Source organism: Grammomys surdaster, unplaced genomic scaffold, assembly GCF_004785775.1.
Source record: "Grammomys surdaster isolate TR1022 unplaced genomic scaffold, NIH_TR_1.0 1136, whole genome shotgun sequence".
NCBI classification, from domain to species: domain Eukaryota; kingdom Metazoa; phylum Chordata; class Mammalia; order Rodentia; family Muridae; genus Grammomys; species Grammomys surdaster.
In genome coordinates, this window is record NW_021605555.1 from 570,994 (window position 1) to 586,351 (window position 15,358).

At 44.9% G+C, this 15,358-nt stretch overlaps 1 protein-coding gene across 2 annotated transcripts in view; it reads right to left on the reverse strand.

Annotated features, from left to right (window-relative positions):
* Window positions 1–654: 654 nt before the first annotated feature.
* The window catches only part of Thbs2 (thrombospondin 2), a 29,149-nt gene continuing 14,445 nt past the window's right edge, over window positions 655–15,358 (reverse strand). For both annotated transcript variants that reach the window (XM_028783477.1, XM_028783476.1), the window contains exons 13-22: window positions 14,448–14,666; window positions 12,874–12,981; window positions 12,211–12,370; window positions 9,693–9,811; window positions 8,793–9,027; window positions 6,883–7,110; window positions 6,196–6,467; window positions 5,565–5,662; window positions 4,006–4,145; window positions 655–2,731 (exon numbers count right to left, since the gene is read on the reverse strand). In XM_028783477.1, the coding sequence (XP_028639310.1) occupies window positions 2,724–2,731; window positions 4,006–4,145; window positions 5,565–5,662; window positions 6,196–6,467; window positions 6,883–7,110; window positions 8,793–9,027; window positions 9,693–9,811; window positions 12,211–12,370; window positions 12,874–12,981; window positions 14,448–14,666 (1,587 nt within the window). In that variant the 3' untranslated portion in view covers window positions 655–2,723. The remainder of the gene's footprint in view (window positions 2,732–4,005; window positions 4,146–5,564; window positions 5,663–6,195; window positions 6,468–6,882; window positions 7,111–8,792; window positions 9,028–9,692; window positions 9,812–12,210; window positions 12,371–12,873; window positions 12,982–14,447; window positions 14,667–15,358) is intronic.

The window sequence follows — 15,358 nt, forward strand, 5'->3', positions numbered from 1 at the left end:
GTTCAACACCCAACATGTCAACACAGGGAATGGTCCCTATGTCTCACCACCTCACCACTTGCTGTCAGACTCACTACTGCAGCCTAACACACCCATTCTGCCTCTGTCCTTGCCCCTGACTATTTCTCCTCTATGTTCGTGTTGGTCTCTTGTATCTTCATTTGCTTAACTCCACCATGCAAACATCTTCTCATCAGCTGGACACTGACAAAATCCCAGGCTGCGGTGCTGTGATCACCAGACTTCACACCAGAGCAAGACTTGTTTTGCTGTATGCTGTCTGGTCTTCGCTCCTTCCTCTACTTGGGATCAGCAGAGGCAGCCGAGACTGAATGTTCATGAGCTACCCCCTTGTGCCTCAGCCTTTTCTGAGTCCTTTAGGGATTCTTGCTGGAGTCATTGAAAGGCTACTGTCTGACAATGAGAACCAGCAGCTGGGGCACCACTGGGTAACTGAGTAATGTGCACTCTGGTGACTTGTACTGAAGGAAGACCTATGTCAAAGACAACTGCTTTGAACCTTGAACCTGCACACATACCAGGAAAATTTGCAGCCAGTTTCAAGAAGCTAAATGTCAGTTCTCCCTGGGTTAGATGTCCAACACCCTCCAGAAGAAATACCACTAATTCTTTTAAAAAAGGGAGAGAGATTCATTTATAGAAACCTTTTTATAATTTATTTGCTGTTGATAATCTTTGGTATAAAAATGAAGCTCTAGCTAAATGCAGGGTTTCGGTGGTAAAATTTAACCCAATGAACAAATAAATAACTATTTACAATCTTTGGCAAAAAACAATGTTTCATTAATGTATATGAGAAGCTTTTTTTTAAAAAAACTACATAAATAATTTACAAAAATAATATGGTACATTGAATGTATTCACATCACCCCCACCACCTTGTACCATTGAACCAAATGTCCAACTGAGAGCCTAAATGTTCTTCACATCCTCGTGGTCGGAAGTCTCCCAACCCTGTGCTGGCCTTGGGAATTCAGTTCCACAAAAATATAAAAAGTGCAGGATGACAAGACACCAGGAAACTCGCCCTCAGAGATTTCAACACAAGTAACTGCATCAAGATGAATTGTGGGAACTCAGATCAACATCATGGATTCTTTCTATCTGACTTAGAAATGCAGTTGCCATTACCAGAAAGGGGACTGTGAACCACCCCCACCAGAGGGACAAAATATACTTCTACTGAACTCATGTGAAGTGAGAGAGACAGTACTTCCTGCTGGGAGATCATGCAGCTTAAAGCAAAAAAGAAAAAAAAGAAGAGAAAAGAAAAGAAAAGAAAAGAAAAGAAAAGAAAAGAAAAGAAAAGAAAAGAAAAGAAAAGAAAAGAAATCAAGCATATGTCTATAATGGTGTGACTGATTAATGAATGAGTGTGTCTGGAAAAAAATGATGTTTCCTTCAGCATTAAAATAAAAAAAATCTATATACAGCAAATAGATAATAGTAAAAAGAATTGAATTAAAATGATTTGTAAATATGCATATTAAGGTTCCATTTTATCATGACATAAAGTCTTGTATTTCAAACAGCAGATATTTGTAAGTGTGTCTTTATATCATTATATCCTTGTCATAGGCTTATTTCTAGAAATTAGACTACATACTTGTTACTTTGTATTTTTAAAATAAATTATTGCTGAGTGGAGCTACATTCCAAATGATTTAATAAATATTAAGAAAACAGCTGTACCTGGAACCTTAATTAAATGCATAATCAAATTTGGCAAAAGCAACTTTTGCGTCATCTCAAAGCCTTGAGCAGGAGTAGGGTACCGAAGTGCATCTGTCAAATTATCTGCCAGTCTGTTTCCTAGTAACAGGGACAGGGAAGGATGTCCAGACAGAGATCCCAGTAGTCAGTATGCAGAGCCTAAAGACTTCCAGCCAGGTATGCTTTCCACAGGGCCCAACCTAGGCAGCCACTTTAAAGGGACATTGCCTCTGCTGAGCTTTTCTTCTGAAAGCTCCAAGAAGCCTGAAACTAGAAGCCTGAAATATTCTCCTTTGCAAGGACACAGCTTCCTGTCTCTGGCAAGTCAGCTTTAACTGTGGCCAAATGAGAACTGCTTATCTTCTAACTTCACATTCACTTTCTATTTTTTAACTATTTAATGTTTCAAATCACTGGACAAGAGGCCACAGTCTCACATGACTGTCTTCTGGCCTCTTCCTTAATGCAGCCAAGTTCATCTGATCTTTCTTCCTGTTCAGCCTCACAGGATTTGTGTGTCATTGTGGAACAGCACGAATCCCAAGAACAGTGACAACATTAAGCACTGAAAGTAGGTGAGCAGTATTTTTCATGCTTAATTTATGAGAATGACTTACACACAATAGTCCCTTCAACTCCATATACACATAAATACTGAAAGTAATTACATTTTACATGTAAACGTCATTCTTTTTCAAACAAACAAGAAAAGGCAACACAGCAACGTGCTCAGTTTTCGCTCCACGGTGAGCCTCAAATCTCATCCAACTGTTTGCCAGCAGCAGGCTAGATGCTCCTCTTGGAGCTCTCTTGATGTTTATCCTTTGAAGGCACTTGGACTTGGTGCTGATGAAGGAAGTGAAGATCCACTCAGTTAAGGTCAAGAAACAGGAAATGCCACATGACAGAGAAGCTGCAAGTGCCAAGATGGACCGGTGTGTCTAGGAAGGGATGTTTGCAGCACGTTGCTGGAACTCGAGCCCTGCTCTCTAGACATCTAGAAGAGAACGAACAACAGAATTAGGAAGAAACAACCCGGGGGGTATTTTACTATGTTTCTTTGTTTCCATCTCATAGATGTAGCCTAGAACTCACTATGTAGCTCAGACTGGCCTCAAATGAAGCGATTCTTCTGCCTCGGGCTCCCAGTTGCTAATATTACATACATGACCTCAGATATCATCATTTAAATTTTAAAATTACATGTATGAGATAGATGAGTAGAACAGATTGATAAATGACAGAGAGGTGTTTGGATGAATGAGTAGATGAGAGATGAGTGAATGAATGGAAAGGCAGAAGGGGGGATGGACAGATGAATAAATAGGCATTTGGATGGACAGGCAGATAAATAGCCATTAAAAAGGATGTGTCTGTAGATGGATGTATTAATGCGTGGATACATTAAGAAAAAAGAATTATCTTCAATGGAATCATAACATGAGAAAACACCTTCAGTGGAAAAAGGAGAGGAAACAATGTTCTTGATTTTGCTTCTCCTTGATTTGTGTATTATTTTCAATGTATGAGTGTTGAGAAATATTTTTGAGCTTTACTAATCTCCTTTGTAAGAAGGCATGCCATTAGATGAGACTTGTCAAGTGTTCTTTCAGGTTTATATTTTGGTTCAGATAAATTAACAATTAGCAATATAACTAAGAAGGGGCTGCCTTTCCTCCCTCACTTTTACTCCTCTTTCTTTCCTTCTTCCTTCCTTCTTCCTCCCCTCTTCCCCTCCTTTCCTTACTTATTTCAATTTTTAGTAAAGATAGTAATCTAAAATGATTCTAGAAATTCAGAAAATATGAAATCAAAAAGTGCTAGGACTCAATACAGTGTCAGATACACCCTGTGGTGGATCAGAAAGTATTTGTGCTACCAAAGACACTCAGATTCAATTTAAAACAAAAGAATCCATCAAGAAAGAAAGAGAAGAAATAGAGGGAGGAGAAGGAGAAGAAGGAAAGAAGGAAGGGAAAAGAAAGAAGAAAGAATGAAAGAGAGGGAAAGAGAAAGAAAGAAAGAAAGAAAGAAAGAAAGAAAGAAAGAAAGGAAGGAAGGAAGGAAGGAAGGAAGGAAGGAAGGAAGGAAGGAAATAAAGAAAGGAAGGAAGGAAGGAAGGAAGAAAGAAAGGAAGGAAGGAAATAAAGAAAGGAAGGAAGCTCATAGCAACAATTCATTTCTCTGGAATTTAGCCTCTGTAGGCAGAAGAATGGATCCCAGTCTCTCCTGGTCCTGAAGGACCATCCCCTGATAGGAGCACATACTCACCTCTGCACTCATACTTGAGGTCTGAGAAGTAGACCATTTCTTGGGAGAAGACAAACAGACCCAGCCGTCCACCAGCATAGGTTTGGTCATAAATTGGTCCTGAGTCAGCCATAACCTGCTTTCCTTCATGCACTAAGACTCTGAAACAGGTAAGGAAATAAAGGTCAAAAGAGAACTCGAACTCTGAAGCACAGTCACCAGAGACCTGTGGTTAGTTTTGGATGCCAGCTGTTGGCTAAGGGGAATCTACTTTCCCTGTTTAGAGCTGAGGATGAAAGCATGATCTTGGGTATGCCGACCAGTGTTCTCCGATCTACCATTGAACTACACCCAGACAAACAAAGAGCGATCTGTGGCCCCACCTTCTGCTCAGGGTCTGAGCAGGAATTGCTTTCCCTTTAGGAACACTGACTCCTGTCATGCAGCAGAATCTGAAGAGTCCATTCCTTCTCACAAGACAAAGCTGCTGTACACTTGGTGTGTGTGACTGCAATCGGCCAGTGACTACAAACTGTAGTAGGTAACCTTTAAGATCCAAAGCAGTGTAAAGAGTAAAGAGTGTTTCCAGACTGCTTGAGAGGGGGTTGGTGCCTGTTTCTCTTCTTTAGAGCCAGGTCTTCCCCGAGTGTGGCTCCCAAAGCTTTCATTTTCTCTGAAGACCTGAATCTCATCTTTGTCCCATGGTAAGAGGGGCCTGAGAGTGAAGACAGGACTCTATCTTCCTGGCTCAGAATGGCAAGTGATGCCACAGAATTTCCTGATGGAGCACATGACAGATGGGACCTCTTTGCAGGGACATTACACCCCACACACCAGTCCAGACCCATCCACCCAGGCCCTCAGGGATCTGCAGACACCAGATAGCCATCTTGGGTGAGACTGAGTGGGAAGGCATTTCCTTATCACATACAAAAAACTAGATTCCAGATGGATGTAGGGTGGTTTGCATACCAGCCAGCAAATATTTAAGACATGGTTTACTTTTCAGGTTTTTAAAGTAAGTAATGTATAGGAAGGATGGAAAATAGATGAGAAAGGGCATTTAAACTTAGGAATCCAGAGAAGAATATAAAAGAGCTCATTACAACATAGTTATTTATTGATACTCTCCAGTGTAAAGGTAGACAGAGAAGGCAAATTGTCCATCTAATGGAAAAGTAGTCTATGCAATGGGAAGCAGATTATCCATCTGATGAAAAAGCTATCTGGATATCTGTTGAGGGTAGTTTAACGTCCAGCAATTGTGCCTAGGGGCAAGTTGTAAAGTAACAAACTCTGTGTGTGTGTGTGCGTGTGTGTGTGTGTGTGTGTGTCTTTGATCCACAGAGAGGACTGGTAGCACAGTCACCTCTCAGAACCAAAGGCAGGTAGGAAAAAAAAAAGGTAAGCTGGGAAGGGCCGGAGTGTGGTCTGATTCTGGTCAGGTCTTGGGCAAAGGCACTTAAAACTATACACAACAGCTATCCAATGGAAAGGCCGACTGGTTGTTTAATGGAAAAGATTAGCCTACCCACTGGGATGAGGCCTATCTCTGGAAAGAAACGTACAACTGCCCTTACCTCATGTAGCCTGTCTTAGGCCTGTGAATCAGGTGCCACCTGTAGGCGGTGTAGTCTTTCCAGCCAATGTTTTTGGGATCATGCCATAGAGTTCGCACCTGTGGAACATCAGCATTGTTGAAGGGTGAGATGTGTGCCTCTCTACCATTCTTCTCCCCCTAGACTGTGCAAAGTAATACCCCACTTGTTGTACTACCTCCCTAGTACATTTTGTTCTGTATGCTCTATTTTCAAACACTGTGTATCATCTACCCTACTATGCACAGCTATGAGAGAATACAGTAGGTATCTAAGTCCACTGTAGGGTGTTTTACAGTTAGTGCTAAGAGCCTGAACATGACCTAGACAGTCACGAATCTGAATTCAAATCTTCTGCTTCTTGAGTGTGGAGCTATGAACAGGACTGGTGCTGTCAAGTCCCATCTCTGTAAGAGACTGGACATGTGTTCAATCTTGCCAACCATGTTTTCAGAAGCACTAGGCATTCTGTGTTTAAGAAAGTAGGTATTAGACACCAACTATTAAAATGATTGCTATTTGATTAAAAATGAGGGCAGAAGGGTATCTCTCTGAAATGGGTTAGGAGTGCAGGGTCTGCCCAGAAGAGGTCATCAACTGCCCTGTTTCTCACCTGGCCTTCTGTGTTTCCTGTGTGCCACAGGGCATTCCTCAGGTGCTCGCCAGTACCAGTCGTGGAGTTTACCACTTTGAGTGACACACCAGAGTAGCCATAAGCCCGACTGGGCTTATCTTCCCAGTAGGTCTGGGTCACCTGCTTCCACATCACCACATAGAAGCGGCTGCTTGACTGATAGCCAAAGACAAAGCCAGCATAGTCATCATCCCGGTCAGTGTTGACATAGAAAGTGCCACTGAAGTCCACAGACCCAAACTCATCGAAACCTGAGTGTAGAGGAAACATGAATGGTCTGGAGGTCCAGGGAAATAAATGCACATGGGGACTCCTCAGGAGTCCATTTTATGGAAACGTGGATCTGAAGAGCTTAGATTAGCTTAGATAACCCATGTTCTTCACTGAGAGATCAGCAAAAGGACTTGTGACCCTGTTGACAGTTTTGTGGCAGAGGCTCCAGTGTATCATGTATCATTTGTTTCAGAGAGACAAGCTACGAACTGGCTTACTGAACACCAAATTCCATTAGCCAGAGAGTTGCAAACCTGTGCTTTCCCAGAGCCCTTAGCCAGATTATGGAGGGAGGCTATTCTCCAGACCAAGGAAGGGTAAGGCTACCATAAAAATGATTCTGAATCCTATCCATATGGCCTCACTTAACCACCTAAGGAAACTCAGGCTCACCTACAGCGATGCCAGGGTCTGAATTTGCTGTCTGCACCAGCTCTTTGCCTTGGTGACGAATTACCCAGTTGGGATCAATTTGCGTGGTCCCCTTGGGATCCAGAGGTACCATCTGGAAGTTTCTGAAGTCTGTCTCGGTGATAGCATTGTTCTCAGGACACACATCATCAATATCTGGGACATTGTCATTGTCAAAGTCATCTTTACAAATATCGCCTCGGCCGTCACCTACAGATAAGGAAGAAACAAACACAAGGGGACAAGTTAGGTAGTTTGCATTTCCCTTCGTGTGTATAAACAGAGACCTCTGGGTCCATAAGATCTGAGGCTGTGCACCTTGTGGTTAATCGTGGATTTAGGGTCAACTGCCTTTAAAATATTGAGCTTATAAAGCTATAAGGAATGCCAGGGATGCTTTTAAAAACATCCTCACTGCAAACACTGCAGCCAAGGATAGCACTGGCCATAAAGCCCTCCCAAGAGCTCCGCTCCCTACATTCAGAGTTGAAAACAGAAAGTTGGTGGCTGTCAATGTCTCTCTAAGCTCTCACCCCTCGCTGTCATCCTCAGTCACAGGAGTCATTTTAATGTGTTTGGCACTTAAAATAGAACCTTTCCAGCACACATGACTTCCCCTAGGAAGATCTGACCCAGTGAGCTTGGTCTGCAAAGAAGGCTAGGTCATCCTCGTGACCTTACAGCTGTCCTGTCCTTGGCCACAGTGAGATGCTCAAAGGCAGAGGCAATGAAGTATACCAGGCGCTCTGCTGTGACCTCTTATTAAAAAGAAACAAAAGAAACCATATTTGGTATCAGATTGATATCGTAATTTCCCCATTCTTCAAACCAGTTTTTAGTTCTGGTATCAAATATCATAGGCTCACTTACTGTGTGAAACACATAGTTAGATGTACAGGCATTTTCTTTTCTTGAGACAGGGTCTCAGCACAGGCACACTTTAAACTGGCTATATGGAGCCCAGGATGATTTTGAATGGTCCTTCGGCTTCTCTCTCTTGAGTTATAAGTATTCATCACTATGCCTTGTCTTTGTACTGCTGAATTTTCATGCCAGGCAAGTGTTTTACCAATTAATCTATTCCCCAGCCTCAGCATCTTAAAAGTAATAAAAGTACCCTCACCTCTCCTTCCCAGCTCCCTTCCTAGGTGAGCCAAAGGCCACCTCCCACTGTCTGCACCAGTGTCTGCTTCAAGCTGGGGGCTCTCTGCTGAAAGCATTCTTTCCTGTGCAGGGAGAGTCTTGCAGCTGCCCTTGGGCTTTGGCCAGTCTTTTCACGTGCTTCTGAGTCATATTGGCTCAACACCCCAGGACTCCTGGTCTCCATTTGTTCAGGATAAGTGTCTTCCAAGGAGAGCTTGGATCATCCTGCCCATTGGGAGGGAGTTAGTGACCAGCCTATCAGGGAGCACAGCTGTGTGCTTTGTTATTCAGAACTGTGGTCTATCTGGGGTGTGACATCCTCTGGAGCCGGCACAGCTACAGACCACTGAGTGCACAAGATCTTCCATTTCGCACCTTTCCTATTTTCTGTAGTAGATATAAAGCACTAAATCTCTCCCCCTCCCCACCATCCTGTCACTGGATGCATTCAGTGAACCTTATTTCTTTCAAAGTGTTTGCCAAAGGTTTTCCAAAGTACCCGGATACTGAAAAGTTTCCTCATCCTGGCTCCCACAAACAAACCTCACTTCTGTCATTTGCAGGATAATAAACACACAAGAAGAAGCTGAAACTTGCAGCAGACTAGACAGAAGACCAAACATCTCTGTGCCAAGGACCCTAAGATAGCCACCCTGCTGATTTTTGAGCTTCCAAACCAGAGAAGTCCTGTATCTCCGAGACTGCTCACACAGTTCGTAACACACATGTGAACTGAGGAAGGCACCCACCATCTGAGTCTTCCTGGTCTGGGTTGAACACAAGCCGGCAGTTGTCTCTGTCATCTGGAACACCATCATTGTCATCATCAGAGTCACAGGCATCACCCTTGCCGTCGTTGTCATGGTCAGCCTGGTTGGAGTTGGAGATGTATGGGCAGTTGTCTTGGTTGTTCTGGTGGCCGTCATCATCTATGTCCTCATTGTTATCACACTGGTCTCCAACAAGATCATTGTCCTGATCAGTCTGGGGGCAAAGCAGGAAGTGAACACCATGAATACTCCCTGACAAAGCACATGAAGACTTGGGTACTAGTCTAGAGACCCACACCTCATGGTACAGGCCAGCACTGGGGGCTGAGGTGTAAAACTGGGGTATGCTGGCTCACTTGCTGTCCACACAGAAGAGAGCTTGAAATGGAGACTCCTGGGTTCAGGCTCGCCTAGCCTGTGCCCCATTGCACAGGGGACTTCTTATAGCTAACTACCACTCAGTTATTGTGGGAACGACTTTCTCCACCATCACTGTATACTCTGCAGACCATATTCCTGGTCCCATTCTTCAGGTCCCTTCCAAAGGCAAGCCTGGAAATGTAGCTAGTTCTGGGTTTGCCTCAGGGTAACCATGGAGACTAATTTTCCCCCAGACAGTGTGGGGAAGTCACTTCCTCCCTTGGCCTGTGGCCACCTAGCTATAATATGCTTAGATTTGGTCTCTGTAAGAGGTTCCAACTGAACTTATAGCAAACTATGTTGTCATGCTTGGCAGGGCAGATGAGAACCACACAGGAGCATCTTTATGAGGCTGCTTGAGGATGAGGAACGCCCTGCTCTGGATGGGGGTCACCCTCAAAGGCTCATCTCCAGTCAGCAGCTGGGGACACAGAGCCCTGCTTGGACACATCTCATCACCTGATCTGGGTTGTGCATCAGGGGACAATTGTCACAGTGGTCACCCACGCCATCACCGTCTGTGTCTCTCTGGTCTGTGTTGTAGACATATGGACAGTTGTCTCGCTCATTGAAAACATCTGTTGGTGAAAAAAGCAAAGCAATGACTGAGTTTAGAGGAGGTGCATCGTTTTTCCATCATACTGGATAACATACAAGCATTCACTAGGAAAATGCCAAAAATTTAAAGATTATTAGATTCACAGAAGAGTATATGATATATTTTCCTTTAAATTTCAAATTCCCAGTAAGACTCTTTCTCCAAAACAAACAAAAATCCCATTCCCTTAACCTAAAAGATGGGTGTTTGGGATTCTCTAGGCATTGCTGCCCAGTCAGAAGAGGGTGGGTGTGATGTGTCCTCTGAGCTTGCTGTTTTGATTGTTCCCACTGAGATCTCAGAAATTGTGAGTTAAGTCTGTGCAAACATGAGAGCCTCCGGGAGATGTTGCCTCATCACCCACACACAGTGGGGGAGAAGTGAAGGTGCAGCTAGATCAGCCAGGGTCTTAGAAATCTGAAAATAGGGAACGAAGTCCACCAGTACTGAAGAAATAATAGAAAGAAAGAAAGAAAGAGAGAGAGAGAGAGAGAGAGAGAGAGAGAGAGAGAGAGAGAAAGGAAGGAAGGAAGGAAGGAAGGAAGGAAGGAAGGAAGGAAGGAAGAAAGAAAAAGGAACAGTGACAAACTGAAGGAAGACGAAGCCCAAGGAAGAAGAGGCCACTCACTTTGGGGAGTGGGAAGGTCAACAGAAAGGACCCTTAAAATGACAGGGTATAGGAACTGAGACCCCAGCAGGCTCAGCAGAGCCTACATTAGGACTGACACGAGGTCCCTGCTGACTGCATCAACCTTCTAGAAGACAGAGTGATCGAGGCTGCCCTGAGGATAAGGTTGGATGCCAAAGCTGACTGGAAAGTTCTACAAGAACATATACTTTGAGATGGGTCCATTTAGCAGGGTAGAGTCAGAGGGGATGAAGGAGCTCCAGGCTGCGGATGGATGAGAAGTTGGGGGAGACACATGGGTACATAGAGGAGTCAAGCAGGGCAGTGATCTGAGTGTCTTCTAGCTCTACAGTTACACCCTGAGAGAGCAGTGATGAGTTCCAAGGATGGTGTGGTAGGTCTCTGGGCTCTTGCATACAGGACACCAGGTCTCAGGGTTAAATGTCAGCCTGCAGAGATATGTCAGAGCTCATAGGGTACACCTGTGTCTCTCTACCTGCCTAGGGACCCAGGTCCCATGGTTAGGCCTTATCAATAAACAATAAAAAATGTGAGTGGAAGTAAGACAAACAGCCCTCCTCATGCCATTGGATGAGCAGATGGGCGTGGCAAGAGCTCCAGTTCTTGGATGATTTAGATGGGAGTATTCACTGCAGAAGATGTAGTGAAAGAGTCAGGTGAGGCAGCTGTGGGGCTTAGCACAAAGGAAGAAACTGCAGAAAACAATGATTTTCTAAGAACGGACCCGAGGCTTGTGGGAAAAGGCAAGCTATTTAAGGAATCGTTTTCGTAAGCGTATAGATAAACTGAGCTCTTCTAAAATGTTCAGAATTGCAGTTGCTCCTTGCACACATGGAAGGCTGATACCAGGACCCACAAAGATACCAAAATCCAGACGTCCAAATTCATTACACAAAATGGAGTGATGTTTACAAGCCATCCAGTTACAATCCCCTACATACTTAAAAACCATCTCTATATAGTAATTTTGTTGTTTAGATGAATGTCATGGTGAAGATCTAGGGGTTAGTAAGATGGTTCTGTGGCTAAAAATGCTTAGAGCACAAGCCTGACGACCCAAGTTTAATCCTCAGAACCCACATTAAAACAAAGTAAATAAAAAACAGATGCAGCAGCGAGCATCTGTGGAGGCAGCACCTCTACATCAAGATGTGTGGAAGACATAGGAGAGTCACCTAATGTTCCCAGAACAGCTTGTCTAGAGTGCACAGTGCAACAACACCCAGAGAGGTCTTGCCTCAAGATGGTGGATGGATAGAATCAACTCCTGAATGCTATTTTCTGACCTACACACACACACCGGGCAGCACCCTCTGCCTTACACACACACACACACACACACACACACACACACGCACACACGGACACACACACATGAATAAGTTAAAATTTAGAAATCTGTGCATGTTCTGTACATGTTCCTTCTCTATGGTTAGTTGATTTGCGGCTGTGAACCTGAGTACACAAAGTGCTGACTCACCGGGTGGTGGTGGCGCATGCCTTTAATCCCAGCACTTGGGAGGCAGAGACATGCAGATTTCTGAGTTCGAGAGTTCGAGGCTAGCCTGGTCTACAGAGTGAGTTCCAGGATAGCCAGGGCTACACAGAGAAACCCTGTCTCAAAAAAAAAAGTGCTGACTCGGCACTTACAGCCGTGACCCCTGATCTGTGTCACTAAAGTGTCACTAAAGTGTCACTAAAGTGTCACTAAAATGAGCAGAGCCACTGACCATCCCCGTCGATGTCCACGGAGCAGGCATCCCCCTCGCCATTGTTGTCTGTGTCGATCTGTGCCGGGTTGTGCACATAGGGGCAATTGTCACAGCGGTCTCCAACCTCATCCTTGTCATAGTCTAATTGACGGGGATTGAAGAGAAGCTGGCAATTGTCCTAAAACCACCAGAAAAAAAGACATCAGAAAGAGCACAGACAGTACTTCAAAGCAGACCACCAGCAAGGAAGAAAAAAAAAAAAAAAAGAAAATGTGCCAGTTAGCCCTGCACAGGCGCTGGCTCAGTTTTTGCAGTTCTGTACACAGCTGTCCTGCCCCGTGAGTGTTAAGATTTCCTATTGCAAAGTAGCATTCTCCTCTCCTTCTCTTCTGAGACAGTAGGTGAGTGTGTGGATGGATGTGTGCAAGGAGGGGACAGCATGGAACCTCACCATAGAGAACCCATTCTCGGGGAGCTATATGAGCCCACGTTAAACCTTCTGATTGTAGCATCGAGCACAACTCAAGAGAAGAAAAGGAAGCTAATAAGGTCATTTGAGGCAATTACGGAAAGTGAAGTTATTGAGTACTTTCTGCGTTGTACCCCAGGGAGCCCCGTGTACCAGCCAATCAGCATTTGCCGTGACTGCTTCTCCGTGCTTGAGGGCAGTGCCCATCCTACCTTCTCATCGCTCACACCGTCGTTGTCGTCATCTTCGTCACAAGCATCTCCGATTCCGTCCTTATCAAAATCCTCCTGCCCGGAATTTGGCAGTTTGGGGCAGTTGTCCTGTGATTTGGGGGGGGGGAGGGGGAATAACAACCATGAAAGCATTCCAAAGTGTCCTCCTTTCCAAACCAGGGAAAATAAAACAAGATTTAGGAAGCCAAGGATATAAATATCTGATACAAGTCATCAGATAGAAGCAGAGTGAGCGTCAGAGCCAGCTGGCCTGGACATGTGCTGTTCTGAGTCCTACCCTGGGAATTATGTCACTGTTGCACGTGAGTAGAGACAAAAGGAGCCCTGTTCTGAGCCCAGGATCCCCAGGAAGGGGTCAGACACCTGGGAGAACAGAGGAAGGTGAGGCTGCCTGTCCCAGGAGAGGTAGAGCGCCAGATGTTAGCATCCTGGTCTTTCCCACAAGCTCATCAAATGAACTAAGAGCTCCAGTGTGCATCAAGCTCAGTCCTCACTGGCCAGCGGGTCTCAGAGGAAGAAGCCCTCTTACAGGTGTGCACAGTCCAAGCTATGCAATTCCTACACTGAAAGGAAGCTTAGAAGGAGAAGAGGTCCACTCTAGCTCTTCATGTTCGATAGACTCTGTCACTGTGCTGAGCCACAGGGACCCAATGAGCCACAGGGACCCAACCGAGGGACTGAAGAAAGGCAGGGCAGGGCTATTTTGGTTTCAAACACATTGATGCTTTTCTTCTATATATGTTCGTGTGTGTGTGTGTGTACATGCAAGTGTGTATATTTTCACATGTGTATATACATACATAGTATATGTGCATGTGTATGCATACATACTTTGTGTGCTTGTGTGTACATACACAGTGTATGTGTGTATGCACATGTATGTGTACATATATAGTGTGCGTATACATATAGTATGTGTGTGCATGTGTGTTTACACAAACATAGTGTGTGTGCACATGTGTATGCATGTGTATACCTACATAGTTTGTGTGTGTGTTTGTATGCATGTGTGTATGTGTGTACATATATACTTTTTATAACATGTGCTGCTTTTCATAGTAATGTCTAGAATAGGAAGAAAAGAGTCCAGCTGCAGTCAGTGCTTTAGGTGGACTCCTGAGGGGACACCTGTGCACAGCGCACATCAGACCCATGCTCTCTTCATCCCTTCAGCTGTGAGAAGATGTGTAGCTCTAACATGGCCCAGTCTCAGAGTAGGAAGCTCATGCAGAGTGTAGGAGGGAACAAGATAATTTGGAGTGTCTCATTGTTTAGATCATTGCTTCTAATTGGCCCAATCATTCCTGGCAGTGAATCGCTGAAGAGGCACTGGCTTGGGGTGGGGTAGCCTCTTGCACTGACTGAAGAGGACTGAGTGGCAGACTCCTCACTGATGAAGCTGGATGGAGAGGCAGAACCCTGATGAAAGGGGCTGAGGCACAGCTCTCTGTACTGGCTAAAGAGGGGTTAATACATAGACCCCCCGAAAACGACTCAAGGAGGGGCTGAAGCCAGAGTCCTGGCTCTCAGACTGAGGCGACTGTGACTCTCACCTTGACGCAGTGGTAGGTAGCATTGGTAGCACACACCAGGTTGCTGTTGGGCCAACCGTCCAGGTCTGAGTCCTCTCCGCAGATGAGCCCATCACCTGCGTAGCCAGTCTGGCACTCACACTTGTACATGGGGTCACTGAAGTGGCCCAGGTAGATGCACTCTGCATTCTTGTGGCAGTTGTGAGTCTTGTCCTTGCATGGATTCTCTGGCTCACACACCTAGAATATCAAAAGAAGTATGAACTACAGACAGGACTTACTAGGGAAGAAGTTGGCCACGGGCACCCCTGAGAATCCAGGGACCAGCTCACTGTGAGAGGCCATGGAGAGTTTGGCACCATGCTGGGTTCTTAAAGTACTAACTTCTCAGGAAGCCCACTTGAGTATTTTTTTAGTGGCTATCTGAGCCAGATAGATATCATTTCTGAACTTACCATGTGACACCTGTTGCCATAGCTTTGTTGCAACCCCCAAGGTGTGGGTTAGAATCTGTATCCAAGTGTCATGGCTTCAGAAGCCTCATTTGTATAGTCATCAGGGACCCTCCCACTTCAGCTTGTCAATGCTCAATCTTTCTCTCTCTCTCTCTCTCTCTCTCTCTCTCTCTCTCTCTCTCTCTTTCTCTCTCTCTCTCTCCCCCTCCCTCCCTCCCTCCCTCCCTCCCTCTCTCCCTCTCTCTCTCTCTCTCTCTCTTTCTCTCTCTCTTTCTCTCTCTCCATCTCCTCTCTCTGTCTTCTGCCACACAATGACAATTCAGAGACATGAACTAGGTACCTGATCCTCGATCTTGTGTTTCCAGACTCAAAACTGTGAGAAATACATCTTTGTCCTATATCTCTACCCCACCTCAGGTATTTTGCTAAGCATCCTAGAACTGGCCAAGGTATCATTGTTACCCTGACATTCATAGG